Consider the following 13,733-nt stretch of genomic DNA (forward strand, 5'->3'; position numbering starts at 1 on the left):
GGTCACAGAAGGAGATCGGGTCGGTCAAGCAGGACTTGCCTTAAAGGAACCCGCGCAGGCTAGGCCCGCTCCCCTGGTTGTCCCACACACGCCCTGTAATCTCACTCCGGGTGATCTGCTCCATGACCTTCCCCGAATACCGAGGTCCGGCTGACAGGCCTGTAGTTCCCCGGATCCGCCATCTGACCCTTCTTGTTGTAGGTGGGCATCTGTCTCGCTCCAACTGTCGGTAGCGAGATGGTTTGTTATATACGTATACCCGGCGTGAGATTAAGACTCAGAAAGGAGCCAAATATTTGCCCAAGCAATTTATTGTTTTTGGTTAGCTAGGCGTGAGGATGGGAGGTGGGACAAAGAAAGCAACAAGAAAAAGACAGAAAAGAAATCAAGCATTTGTGACAGGAGTGCAGAGATCGTTACCACAGCGGTGTCACAATGTTTCATGAGTCTGGTTGCCAGCGGGGGTCGGGGGTGCAGGTTCTCTTTCTCGGTCCATCACAGGCAGAAGGAAAACGCAACAAGGGAAAAACGCGCACAAAGTTTTTGCAGAGTCCATCTATATATACATATATACATACCTAGATATCTACATATATACACACATACACATAAACACAAATACACACATATACAAATATACATATATACATATCTACATATACAGTCCAGTTCTCCTGGGGTTGCTCATAGTGACGGCCCGTGCAGCACAGGCGCAACAGTCAGAACAGACAGAAGTAAAGAAGGCGCTGGGAATCGAGGGGCGTTTATTCTGCTCCCCGGCCCCGTCTTCCAGCTCAGGGGGCTGAGTACCCTGAGGATAGCTGGTCTGACTGTTAAAGACAGAAGGAGAGAAAGCCTTGAGAACTTCAGCCTTTTCCTCCCCGTCCGTGGTGATGTTCCCCGCCGCATCGAATAAAGAAGGGAGATTCTCCTTGGCCCTCCTCTTGCTGTGAATATGTTTGTAAAACCATTCTTTTAATCATCTCGAACAACGGTGGCCAGATTAAGGTCCTGCTGGGCTTTTGCCTGTCTAATTTTCTCCCTGCTCATCCTAGCAACAGCCTTGTACTCTTCCCGAGTTACCAGGCCCCTTATTCCAAAGACGGCAAACTCCTGGCCTGCCGCGGCACTAGGCGGTCGTTTGACGGGAGAGATCGGCACAAAAAAGCCCCCAGCGCGTTTGGGGAGGAGCCGATAAGGGCAATCCCTAACACCTGGGGCCTGTTCTGCGGGCCTCGTTTCCCCGCCGCAGGGGCGCTGCACTAGCGGGCACAGATTCCCCTCGCGGACGCGCCCACCCGCTCCCCCGGGTCGCATCCCCGCGCGTCCGGAGGCGCGCGCCAAGTCCCTGTGCCCGGATAAGCAGCGGGCCGACGGGAGCGGAGCCGCCAACAGGGCGGGGACAAGCGTAAAGGGCAGGCGAGACAGCCAACAGAGGCGCGCGAACGGCCGGCCGCTCTCCGTCGGCCCAATGCGCGCCGCCGAGGGACGGGCCGAGCCGAGCCGATCCTATCCTATCCGAGCCAAGCCGAGCCGATCCTATCCTATCCTATCCGAGCCGAGCCGAGCCGAGCCGAGCGGGGGAGGTTCGGGGCTGAGGGTGTGTTGTAGCGAGAGGACGCCGTCATGGCCGGCGGGATCGTTAGGTCGCCGGCCGCCTGGCTCGGTGGCGCCGCTCTCATGGGAAAAGTCGCCCGCCAGGAGTTCTCCGCCAGCGTTATCCGCGAGGAGGAGCCGCTGCGGACGGGGAGGTAGCCGGGGCTTTGCTGTGCGTTGTGCGATTCTTCCCTTGCCCTCCCTTCCCACCCGTCCCCCACCCTAGCGCGCTCGCAGGCCCTCTGGAACGAGCGCCCGTTGCGGTGCCGGCGAGTGCGGCGGGGCGAGCGGCGACCTTGCCGCGGGGTGGGCGTGCGGGCGGGCCTTTCTGGCTGGTGATGCTGGCTACTGCAGCGCCTCCTCTAAAACCCCGCGCTCCTTCGCTGCCACGGGGCTGCCGTGGCGCATACTGGGTTGCTGGTGCCGTGTGGCTCTCCTGGCTTCCCAGCGCCACCGTGTGGTGTGTGCGCGTGCGTCGAGGCCGGGTCTGTGACGCTGAAGCGCTTGGTGGCAGCCGCGGGCGCTCCCCGCGCGCCATATCTATCCGTTTGGCGCTGCTAGTCGTGCTCGTTCCGTTAGAATTAGTTGACCGTTTCCTACCGGTCGGTGGTATTCACGTGTCGGAGGCGATAACCTTTGCCTCGATGCGGAAGTGTCTGACGTAGAGCCAGCCTCACCGGGCTAATGCAAAACGTTCTTTCGCCTGAGTACTTGCTGTTCCCGAGGACGGAGAGTTAACACGGGCTCCGTCGGGATATCCCCAGGTTCTTTGAAAATGCCTTGGTCGAAAGTAGGATAGGAAGGCGATATTTGGCCATAAGTGAAGGATGGTGAGCCACCGTTTGCCGCTCGAGTGGTTAAGCAGGGTCTTAATAAGAGAGTGAAATAAGCGCAAACGGAGGTGGTTTAGTTTGGGTTTAAAATCGCTCTGTGCTCGTAGCAGCGCGGAGCCTGTGGAAACGTGTTTTGTGCATAGAAGGGAGAGGACTTTGCCAGTTCATAGATCGCGTAGGAAGCATCGCCGTGTTGTCTTGCGTTTGGGGTACGAGTTCAGTGTGGCGTAGCGATCTGCTTAGGCTATTGCCTTTCTCCAAAGCCAATCCCGCTTTAACCATGTACTCTTCCTCCAGTGCCTTGCGTTCCATGATATCTCACCGCCAGCTCCTAGGCTTTTTCCTAGCCGCTCCCGAGAAGGCCGTTGTCAGGTTATCCGGAGCAGAAGTTTCTGGCGCACCTGTAAGTACCGTGGAAGCTTTCTGTACGCTAAACGGTGCCTGTAAGTGCGATGTAAATTTGTAGTCTCCGTCCTGTTGCCTCGTTTCCTCTTGATGTTGCAAAGAGGCACAGCAGGCTATTTGGGGTTTCCCGTTGCCGTAATCTTTTGCCTCTAGCTTGTAATGGAGCTGAGCGTTTTGACTAAGGGTAGCGAGAGAAAGCGATGCTCATTTCTGGGTGCGTACTTGTAGTGCAAAATGCAGTGCTGGTCAGAAGTATGGCCCGATGCCTGTTTTCATGCTTTCCGGACGGTGGTACTTGCTCTAATCCGGAGAAGAGGGCTTGGGTTTTTGAGCAGGTCGGAGGCGAGGAAGGGGTCGGAGGCTGGCTCAGGGGTGCCGGATGTTTCATTTTCAGCTATAGAAGTCAAGTTCGATGGCTTTTGCGTGGGCTCACAAAGCCTACGTTGAGATTTTCTTTTCAGCCAGAGAGACTTACGTTGCCCGAAGATCTAATGGGGGGCTGGAACCCTGAGACAGATCTGGCTTCTGGGCCTGATTTGTAGTTCGTTACTGTTTAGCTGGGGGTGGGGAGGGGATTTAAAAAGAAGGAAAAAAAAGAAAAAACAAGATGGCAAGTCCCCTAGCTGCCCCTCCCCTCATTATGCATCATCGGTCTTTGTAGCTTTGCTTGGAATGCATGGTTGCAGACAGGCGGTACTTTGAGGAGCAGCGCTTGAATGGGGAAGAACCAGTTAACCGCATTGTGTGGATGGTTCTCGGCTTGCCTTTCCTCGCTTCCTGCCCTCTCTGCTCTTTTTTGTGTTGTGGCATGCTACGTAGTTACGTAAGGTTATTTCCTTCTCCAGCTTCTTGGGCGTTTGAAGATTGTCGGCGAGAAGTGTGCTGCTAACCTGGGCCTGACCGATGGATTCCGGATGGCTGCGAGATACCCAACCTCAGACCCTTCAGACTACAGCGCGCGTCTCTGTCTTCTCGGTGGCCATCAGTTGGGCCAGCCTCCTGGATAAGATGTTTGCACCGCAGGAGTTGCTGCACGCGTACGGACGGCCACCGAATGGATTTCACGTGTTGCCTGTCAGTCTAGCCGCCGTTGACAGATGGTTGTTTTTGGTGGGTGTCTGTGGTGGGTAATGAAAAGCTTTGAGCAGGATTTGCACAATAAAGATGGAGCATGGGGATATCATCTCTGTCTCGCTTGTCTTACTGATGGAAATGGTTCTGCAAGTTAAAACGGTGGGTCTCCGTCTCCAAAGACAATATAGCACGTGCCGTGTGTTTGCGGCCTTGCCATCTTCCCCCAGATTCCAAATGAAAGGGCGTGGGTTTGATCGCGTAATAGCAGCAGCGGCAACCAGCAAGTGTAGAATTAGAGAAGAATAATTTTGGAGGTAAGCTTCCAGGTATCATCTGTTGTATGGCCCTGTCCCGAAGCCGAATAAACTGTACCTGCATGATTTCTGACCGGTGCTCGTCAGCCTGTTCTTAACCGGTCTCGGAGTTTTGCCACCGCTTTCTTTTCAGTCGCCGATTTTGCAACGTAGACAATTAATTTCTCCCACAGAAACTTTCCCAACTGGAAAAGACTTTGTGGTACTGGAGACGGCAATTGTTTCGTCTCTGCTGTCTTAGAGACTCAGGTGTCCCTCTCCGTTTTTGTTTTTGTTTTGTTTTTTTTTTTCATAGGAACAAAACATTTAAAAAAAAAACAAGAAACCCTTAACGGAGTACTGTTCCATAAGCAGAAGGAGGGGTAGCTGTAGGCACTTTAAGGCTTTTACAAGTAATCCCCTCTCATGCTTCGTTAGGCCTCTGGTTTTGCTTTAGTCTTTGTTGAATTTGCGATTGAACGCAAGGCTTACTGGAGTGGGGGAGTATCAACATGCTAATAAATATTTGCATAAAAAATTAAATACTTGAAACTCGCTAAGTGAAATTCTTGCGTGGCCGTTCCTCAAAGAATCTCGATTTGTCGGCAGTAGGTCCGTTCGCAGGACTGACGATAACATCTGTGAATGACTGAATTAAACCGTTTGCAGAAGCGGAGTAAAACAAGTTGTTACGTTTTTCCTAATTTGCAACCTGAAACTCCCCCCGGCATAACTTAAGGCCGTTACCTCTTGTCCCATCGCTAGTTACGTGGGAGAAGCGGCCAACCCACCCCCCACCTCGCTACAACCACCTTTTGGGTAGTTGTAAAGAAGCGATAAGGTCTCTCTCCCCTGAGCCTCCCCTTCTCCAGACGAAACAATCCCAGTTCCCTCAGCCGCTTCCCACGGGCCTTGTGCTCCAGTCCCTTCACCAGCTTCGCAGCCCTCCTCTGGACACGCTCCAGCGCCTCAACGTCTTTCTTGTAACGAGGGGCCCCATGCTGAACGCAATACTCGAGGTGCGGCCTCACCAGGGCTGAGTACAGAGGGATGATCACCTCCCTAGTCCTGCTGACTGCGCGATTTCTGATCCAAGCCAGGATGCCATTGGCCTTCTTGGCCCCCTGGGCACGCTGCTGGACTATGTTCAGGCGGCTGTTGACCAATGTCCCAAGATGCGGTTCCTCCGCGCAGCTCTCCAGCCACTCTGCCCCGAGCCTGTAGCGTTGCATGGGGTTGTTGTGACCAAAGTGCGGGACCCGGCGTTTGGTCTCGTTGAAGCTTCTGCAATTGGCCTCAGCCCAGCGATCCAGCCTATGTAAGGATGCCTGTGTAAGGGCCTTCCTAGCCTCAGGCAGATCAACCCTTCCTCCCAACATGGTGCCATCTGCAGACTTACTGAGGGCGCGCTCAATCCCCTCGTCCATATCATCAGTCGAGATATTAAACAGGACCGGCCCAAATACCGACCCCCTGGGGAACACCGCTAGCGACCACCGCCACGTGGATCGAACTCCATTCGCCACCGCTCCCTGGGCCTGGTTATCCAGCCAGGTTTTTACCCAGCGGAGTACACCTGCCCAGGCCATGGGCTGCCATCTTCTCTGGGAGGCAGAGTCAAAGGCTAGCTTCTCTCCTTCTAGCGTGGGAGGCAGAGTCAAAGGCTTCACTGAAGTCTAGGTAGACTACGTCCGCAGCCTTTGCCTCATCCACTAGGCGGGTCAGCTGGTCACAGAAGGAGATCGGGTCGGTCAAGCAGGACTTGCCTTAAAGGAACCCGCGCAGGCTAGGCCCGCTCCCCTGGTTGTCCCACACACGCCCTGTAATCTCACTCCGGGTGATCTGCTCCATGACCTTCCCCGAATACCGAGGTCCGGCTGACAGGCCTGTAGTTCCCCGGATCCGCCATCTGACCCTTCTTGTTGTAGGTGGGCATCTGTCTCGCTCCAACTGTCGGTAGCGAGATGGTTTGTTATATACGTATACCCGGCGTGAGATTAAGACTCAGAAAGGAGCCAAATATTTGCCCAAGCAATTTATTGTTTTTGGTTAGCTAGGCGTGAGGATGGGAGGTGGGACAAAGAAAGCAACAAGAAAAAGACAGAAAAGAAATCAAGCATTTGTGACAGGAGTGCAGAGATCGTTACCACAGCGGTGTCACAATGTTTCATGAGTCTGGTTGCCAGCGGGGGTCGGGGGTGCAGGTTCTCTTTCTCGGTCCATCACAGGCAGAAGGAAAACGCAACAAGGGAAAAACGCGCACAAAGTTTTTGCAGAGTCCATCTATATATACATATATACATACCTAGATATCTACATATATACACACATACACATAAACACAAATACACACATATACAAATATACATATATACATATCTACATATACAGTCCAGTTCTCCTGGGGTTGCTCATAGTGACGGCCCGTGCAGCACAGGCGCAACAGTCAGAACAGACAGAAGTAAAGAAGGCGCTGGGAATCGAGGGGCGTTTATTCTGCTCCCCGGCCCCGTCTTCCAGCTCAGGGGGCTGAGTACCCTGAGGATAGCTGGTCTGACTGTTAAAGACAGAAGGAGAGAAAGCCTTGAGAACTTCAGCCTTTTCCTCCCCGTCCGTGGTGATGTTCCCCGCCGCATGGAATAAAGAAGGGAGATTCTCCTTGGCCCTCCTCTTGCTGTGAATATGTTTGTAAAACCATTCTTTTAATCATCTCGAACAACGGTGGCCAGATTAAGGTCCTGCTGGGCTTTTGCCTGTCTAATTTTCTCCCTGCTCATCCTAGCAACAGCCTTGTACTCTTCCCGAGTTACCAGGCCCCTTATTCCAAAGACGGCAAACTCCTGGCCTGCCGCGGCACTAGGCGGTCGTTTGACGGGAGAGATCGGCACAAAAAAGCCCCCAGCGCGTTTGGGGAGGAGCCGATAAGGGCAATCCCTAACACCTGGGGCCTGTTCTGCGGGCCTCGTTTCCCCGCCGCAGGGGCGCTGCACTAGCGGGCACAGATTCCCCTCGCGGACGCGCCCACCCGCTCCCCCGGGTCGCATCCCCGCGCGTCCGGAGGCGCGCGCCAAGTCCCTGTGCCCGGATAAGCAGCGGGCCGACGGGAGCGGAGCCGCCAACAGGGCGGGGACAAGCGTAAAGGGCAGGCGAGACAGCCAACAGAGGCGCGCGAACGGCCGGCCGCTCTCCGTCGGCCCAATGCGCGCCGCCGAGGGACGGGCCGAGCCGAGCCGATCCTATCCTATCCGAGCCAAGCCGAGCCGATCCTATCCTATCCTATCCGAGCCGAGCCGAGCCGAGCCGAGCCGAGCGGGGGAGGTTCGGGGCTGAGGGTGTGTTGTAGCGAGAGGACGCCGTCATGGCCGGCGGGATCGTTAGGTCGCCGGCCGCCTGGCTCGGTGGCGCCGCTCTCATGGGAAAAGTCGCCCGCCAGGAGTTCTCCGCCAGCGTTATCCGCGAGGAGGAGCCGCTGCGGACGGGGAGGTAGCCGGGGCTTTGCTGTGCGTTGTGCGATTCTTCCCTTGCCCTCCCTTCCCACCCGTCCCCCACCCTAGCGCGCTCGCAGGCCCTCTGGAACGAGCGCCCGTTGCGGTGCCGGCGAGTGCGGCGGGGCGAGCGGCGACCTTGCCGCGGGGTGGGCGTGCGGGCGGGCCTTTCTGGCTGGTGATGCTGGCTACTGCAGCGCCTCCTCTAAAACCCCGCGCTCCTTCGCTGCCACGGGGCTGCCGTGGCGCATACTGGGTTGCTGGTGCCGTGTGGCTCTCCTGGCTTCCCAGCGCCACCGTGTGGTGTGTGCGCGTGCGTCGAGGCCGGGTCTGTGACGCTGAAGCGCTTGGTGGCAGCCGCGGGCGCTCCCCGCGCGCCATATCTATCCGTTTGGCGCTGCTAGTCGTGCTCGTTCCGTTAGAATTAGTTGACCGTTTCCTACCGGTCGGTGGTATTCACGTGTCGGAGGCGATAACCTTTGCCTCGATGCGGAAGTGTCTGACGTAGAGCCAGCCTCACCGGGCTAATGCAAAACGTTCTTTCGCCTGAGTACTTGCTGTTCCCGAGGACGGAGAGTTAACACGGGCTCCGTCGGGATATCCCCAGGTTCTTTGAAAATGCCTTGGTCGAAAGTAGGATAGGAAGGCGATATTTGGCCATAAGTGAAGGATGGTGAGCCACCGTTTGCCGCTCGAGTGGTTAAGCAGGGTCTTAATAAGAGAGTGAAATAAGCGCAAACGGAGGTGGTTTAGTTTGGGTTTAAAATCGCTCTGTGCTCGTAGCAGCGCGGAGCCTGTGGAAACGTGTTTTGTGCATAGAAGGGAGAGGACTTTGCCAGTTCATAGATCGCGTAGGAAGCATCGCCGTGTTGTCTTGCGTTTGGGGTACGAGTTCAGTGTGGCGTAGCGATCTGCTTAGGCTATTGCCTTTCTCCAAAGCCAATCCCGCTTTAACCATGTACTCTTCCTCCAGTGCCTTGCGTTCCATGATATCTCACCGCCAGCTCCTAGGCTTTTTCCTAGCCGCTCCCGAGAAGGCCGTTGTCAGGTTATCCGGAGCAGAAGTTTCTGGCGCACCTGTAAGTACCGTGGAAGCTTTCTGTACGCTAAACGGTGCCTGTAAGTGCGATGTAAATTTGTAGTCTCCGTCCTGTTGCCTCGTTTCCTCTTGATGTTGCAAAGAGGCACAGCAGGCTATTTGGGGTTTCCCGTTGCCGTAATCTTTTGCCTCTAGCTTGTAATGGAGCTGAGCGTTTTGACTAAGGGTAGCGAGAGAAAGCGATGCTCATTTCTGGGTGCGTACTTGTAGTGCAAAATGCAGTGCTGGTCAGAAGTATGGCCCGATGCCTGTTTTCATGCTTTCCGGACGGTGGTACTTGCTCTAATCCGGAGAAGAGGGCTTGGGTTTTTGAGCAGGTCGGAGGCGAGGAAGGGGTCGGAGGCTGGCTCAGGGGTGCCGAATGTTTCATTTTCAGCTATAGAAGTCAAGTTCGATGGCTTTTGCGTGGGCTCACAAAGCCTACGTTGAGATTTTCTTTTCAGCCAGAGAGACTTACGTTGCCCGAAGATCTAATGGGGGGCTGGAACCCTGAGACAGATCTGGCTTCTGGGCCTGATTTGTAGTTCGTTACTGTTTAGCTGGGGGTGGGGAGGGGATTTAAAAAGAAGGAAAAAAAAGAAAAAACAAGATGGCAAGTCCCCTAGCTGCCCCTCCCCTCATTATGCATCATCGGTCTTTGTAGCTTTGCTTGGAATGCATGGTTGCAGACAGGCGGTACTTTGAGGAGCAGCGCTTGAATGGGGAAGAACCAGTTAACCGCATTGTGTGGATGGTTCTCGGCTTGCCTTTCCTCGCTTCCTGCCCTCTCTGCTCTTTTTTGTGTTGTGGCATGCTACGTAGTTACGTAAGGTTATTTCCTTCTCCAGCTTCTTGGGCGTTTGAAGATTGTCGGCGAGAAGTGTGCTGCTAACCTGGGCCTGACCGATGGATTCCGGATGGCTGCGAGATACCCAACCTCAGACCCTTCAGACTACAGCGCGCGTCTCTGTCTTCTCGGTGGCCATCAGTTGGGCCAGCCTCCTGGATAAGATGTTTGCACCGCAGGAGTTGCTGCACGCGTACGGACGGCCACCGAATGGATTTCACGTGTTGCCTGTCAGTCTAGCCGCCGTTGACAGATGGTTGTTTTTGGTGGGTGTCTGTGGTGGGTAATGAAAAGCTTTGAGCAGGATTTGCACAATAAAGATGGAGCATGGGGATATCATCTCTGTCTCGCTTGTCTTACTGATGGAAATGGTTCTGCAAGTTAAAACGGTGGGTCTCCGTCTCCAAAGACAATATAGCACGTGCCGTGTGTTTGCGGCCTTGCCATCTTCCCCCAGATTCCAAATGAAAGGGCGTGGGTTTGATCGCGTAATAGCAGCAGCGGCAACCAGCAAGTGTAGAATTAGAGAAGAATAATTTTGGAGGTAAGCTTCCAGGTATCATCTGTTGTATGGCCCTGTCCCGAAGCCGAATAAACTGTACCTGCATGATTTCTGACCGGTGCTCGTCAGCCTGTTCTTAACCGGTCTCGGAGTTTTGCCACCGCTTTCTTTTCAGTCGCCGATTTTGCAACGTAGACAATTAATTTCTCCCACAGAAACTTTCCCAACTGGAAAAGACTTTGTGGTACTGGAGACGGCAATTGTTTCGTCTCTGCTGTCTTAGAGACTCAGGTGTCCCTCTCCGTTTTTGTTTTTGTTTTGTTTTTTTTTTTCATAGGAACAAAACATTTAAAAAAAAAACAAGAAACCCTTAACGGAGTACTGTTCCATAAGCAGAAGGAGGGGTAGCTGTAGGCACTTTAAGGCTTTTACAAGTAATCCCCTCTCATGCTTCGTTAGGCCTCTGGTTTTGCTTTAGTCTTTGTTGAATTTGCGATTGAACGCAAGGCTTACTGGAGTGGGGGAGTATCAACATGCTAATAAATATTTGCATAAAAAATTAAATACTTGAAACTCGCTAAGTGAAATTCTTGCGTGGCCGTTCCTCAAAGAATCTCGATTTGTCGGCAGTAGGTCCGTTCGCAGGACTGACGATAACATCTGTGAATGACTGAATTAAACCGTTTGCAGAAGCGGAGTAAAACAAGTTGTTACGTTTTTCCTAATTTGCAACCTGAAACTCCCCCCGGCATAACTTAAGGCCGTTACCTCTTGTCCCATCGCTAGTTACGTGGGAGAAGCGGCCAACCCACCCCCCACCTCGCTACAACCACCTTTTGGGTAGTTGTAAAGAAGCGATAAGGTCTCTCTCCCCTGAGCCTCCCCTTCTCCAGACGAAACAATCCCAGTTCCCTCAGCCGCTTCCCACGGGCCTTGTGCTCCAGTCCCTTCACCAGCTTCGCAGCCCTCCTCTGGACACGCTCCAGCGCCTCAACGTCTTTCTTGTAACGAGGGGCCCCATGCTGAACGCAATACTCGAGGTGCGGCCTCACCAGGGCTGAGTACAGAGGGATGATCACCTCCCTAGTCCTGCTGACTGCGCGATTTCTGATCCAAGCCAGGATGCCATTGGCCTTCTTGGCCCCCTGGGCACGCTGCTGGACTATGTTCAGGCGGCTGTTGACCAATGTCCCAAGATGCGGTTCCTCCGCGCAGCTCTCCAGCCACTCTGCCCCGAGCCTGTAGCGTTGCATGGGGTTGTTGTGACCAAAGTGCGGGACCCGGCGTTTGGTCTCGTTGAAGCTTCTGCAATTGGCCTCAGCCCAGCGATCCAGCCTATGTAAGGATGCCTGTGTAAGGGCCTTCCTAGCCTCAGGCAGATCAACCCTTCCTCCCAACATGGTGCCATCTGCAGACTTACTGAGGGCGCGCTCAATCCCCTCGTCCATATCATCAGTCGAGATATTAAACAGGACCGGCCCAAATACCGACCCCCTGGGGAACACCGCTAGCGACCACCGCCACGTGGATCGAACTCCATTCGCCACCGCTCCCTGGGCCTGGTTATCCAGCCAGGTTTTTACCCAGCGGAGTACACCTGCCCAGGCCATGGGCTGCCATCTTCTCTGGGAGGCAGAGTCAAAGGCTAGCTTCTCTCCTTCTAGCGTGGGAGGCAGAGTCAAAGGCTTCACTGAAGTCTAGGTAGACTACGTCCGCAGCCTTTGCCTCATCCACTAGGCGGGTCAGCTGGTCACAGAAGGAGATCGGGTCGGTCAAGCAGGACTTGCCTTAAAGGAACCCGCGCAGGCTAGGCCCGCTCCCCTGGTTGTCCCACACACGCCCTGTAATCTCACTCCGGGTGATCTGCTCCATGACCTTCCCCGAATACCGAGGTCCGGCTGACAGGCCTGTAGTTCCCCGGATCCGCCATCTGACCCTTCTTGTTGTAGGTGGGCATCTGTCTCGCTCCAACTGTCGGTAGCGAGATGGTTTGTTATATACGTATACCCGGCGTGAGATTAAGACTCAGAAAGGAGCCAAATATTTGCCCAAGCAATTTATTGTTTTTGGTTAGCTAGGCGTGAGGATGGGAGGTGGGACAAAGAAAGCAACAAGAAAAAGACAGAAAAGAAATCAAGCATTTGTGACAGGAGTGCAGAGATCGTTACCACAGCGGTGTCACAATGTTTCATGAGTCTGGTTGCCAGCGGGGGTCGGGGGTGCAGGTTCTCTTTCTCGGTCCATCACAGGCAGAAGGAAAACGCAACAAGGGAAAAACGCGCACAAAGTTTTTGCAGAGTCCATCTATATATACATATATACATACCTAGATATCTACATATATACACACATACACATAAACACAAATACACACATATACAAATATACATATATACATATCTACATATACAGTCCAGTTCTCCTGGGGTTGCTCATAGTGACGGCCCGTGCAGCACAGGCGCAACAGTCAGAACAGACAGAAGTAAAGAAGGCGCTGGGAATCGAGGGGCGTTTATTCTGCTCCCCGGCCCCGTCTTCCAGCTCAGGGGGCTGAGTACCCTGAGGATAGCTGGTCTGACTGTTAAAGACAGAAGGAGAGAAAGCCTTGAGAACTTCAGCCTTTTCCTCCCCGTCCGTGGTGATGTTCCCCGCCGCATCGAATAAAGAAGGGAGATTCTCCTTGGCCCTCCTCTTGCTGTGAATATGTTTGTAAAACCATTCTTTTAATCATCTCGAACAACGGTGGCCAGATTAAGGTCTTGCTGGGCTTTTGCCTGTCTAATTTTCTCCCTGCTCATCCTAGCAACAGCCTTGTACTCTTCCCGAGTTACCAGGCCCCTTATTCCAAAGACGGCAAACTCCTGGCCTGCCGCGGCACTAGACGGTCGTTTGACGGGAGAGATCGGCACAAAAAAGCCCCCAGCGCGTTTGGGGAGGAGCCGATAAGGGCAATCCCTAACACCTGGGGCCTGTTCTGCGGGCCTCGTTTCCCCGCCGCAGGGGCGCTGCACTAGCGGGCACAGATTCCCCTCGCGGACGCGCCCACCCGCTCCCCCGGGTCGCATCCCCGCGCGTCCGGAGGCGCGCGCCAAGTCCCTGTGCCCGGATAAGCAGCGGGCCGACGGGAGCGGAGCCGCCAACAGGGCGGGGACAAGCGTAAAGGGCAGGCGAGACAGCCAACAGAGGCGCGCGAACGGCCGGCCGCTCTCCGTCGGCCCAATGCGCGCCGCCGAGGGACGGGCCGAGCCGAGCCGATCCTATCCTATCCGAGCCAAGCCGAGCCGATCCTATCCTATCCTATCCGAGCCGAGCCGAGCCGAGCGGGGGAGGTTCGGGGCTGAGGGTGTGTTGTAGCGAGAGGACGCCGTCATGGCCGGCGGGATCGTTAGGTCGCCGGCCGCCTGGCTCGGTGGCGCCGCTCTCATGGGAAAAGTCGCCCGCCAGGAGTTCTCCGCCAGCGTTATCCGCGAGGAGGAGCCGCTGCGGACGGGGAGGTAGCCGGGGCTTTGCTGTGCGTTGTGCGATTCTTCCCTTGCCCTCCCTTCCCACCCGTCCCCCACCCTAGCGCGCTCGCAGGCCCTCTGGAACGAGCGCCCGTTGCGGTGCCGGCGAGTGCGGCG

General features: G+C 54.9%; 1 protein-coding gene across 1 annotated transcript; it reads left to right on the forward strand.

The window, feature by feature from the left end:
* The first annotated feature begins 1,456 nt into the window (after positions 1 to 1,456).
* LOC146754688 (uncharacterized) lies at positions 1,457 to 4,017 on the forward strand. The gene is made up of 3 exons (XM_085527833.1): positions 1,457 to 1,751; positions 2,777 to 2,832; positions 3,680 to 4,017. The coding sequence occupies exons 1-3, from the start codon at positions 1,472 to 1,474 to the stop codon at positions 3,839 to 3,841; spliced, it is 498 nt and encodes a 165-aa protein (XP_085383959.1). The 5' UTR covers positions 1,457 to 1,471; the 3' UTR covers positions 3,842 to 4,017.
* The last annotated feature ends 9,716 nt before the right edge of the window (positions 4,018 to 13,733 follow it).

The sequence above is a fragment of the Coturnix japonica genome, chromosome W (assembly GCF_054131305.1).
Source record: "Coturnix japonica strain WE chromosome W, WE-NBRP24, whole genome shotgun sequence".
Taxonomy (NCBI): domain Eukaryota; kingdom Metazoa; phylum Chordata; class Aves; order Galliformes; family Phasianidae; genus Coturnix; species Coturnix japonica.

Bases quoted from the DNA above. Each gene is read 5' to 3' on its own strand.
- LOC146754688 (XM_085527833.1), top strand. From the start codon at position 1,472: ATGCGCGCCGCCGAGGGACGGGCCGAGCCGAGCCGATCCTATCCTATC. The intron at 1,752-2,776 runs GTAGCCGGGGCT...GCTTTTTCCTAG, and splicing joins GAGCCGCTGCGGACGGGGAG to CCGCTCCCGAGAAGGCCGTT. The intron at 2,833-3,679 runs GTAAGTACCGTG...TTCCTTCTCCAG, and splicing joins CAGAAGTTTCTGGCGCACCT to CTTCTTGGGCGTTTGAAGAT.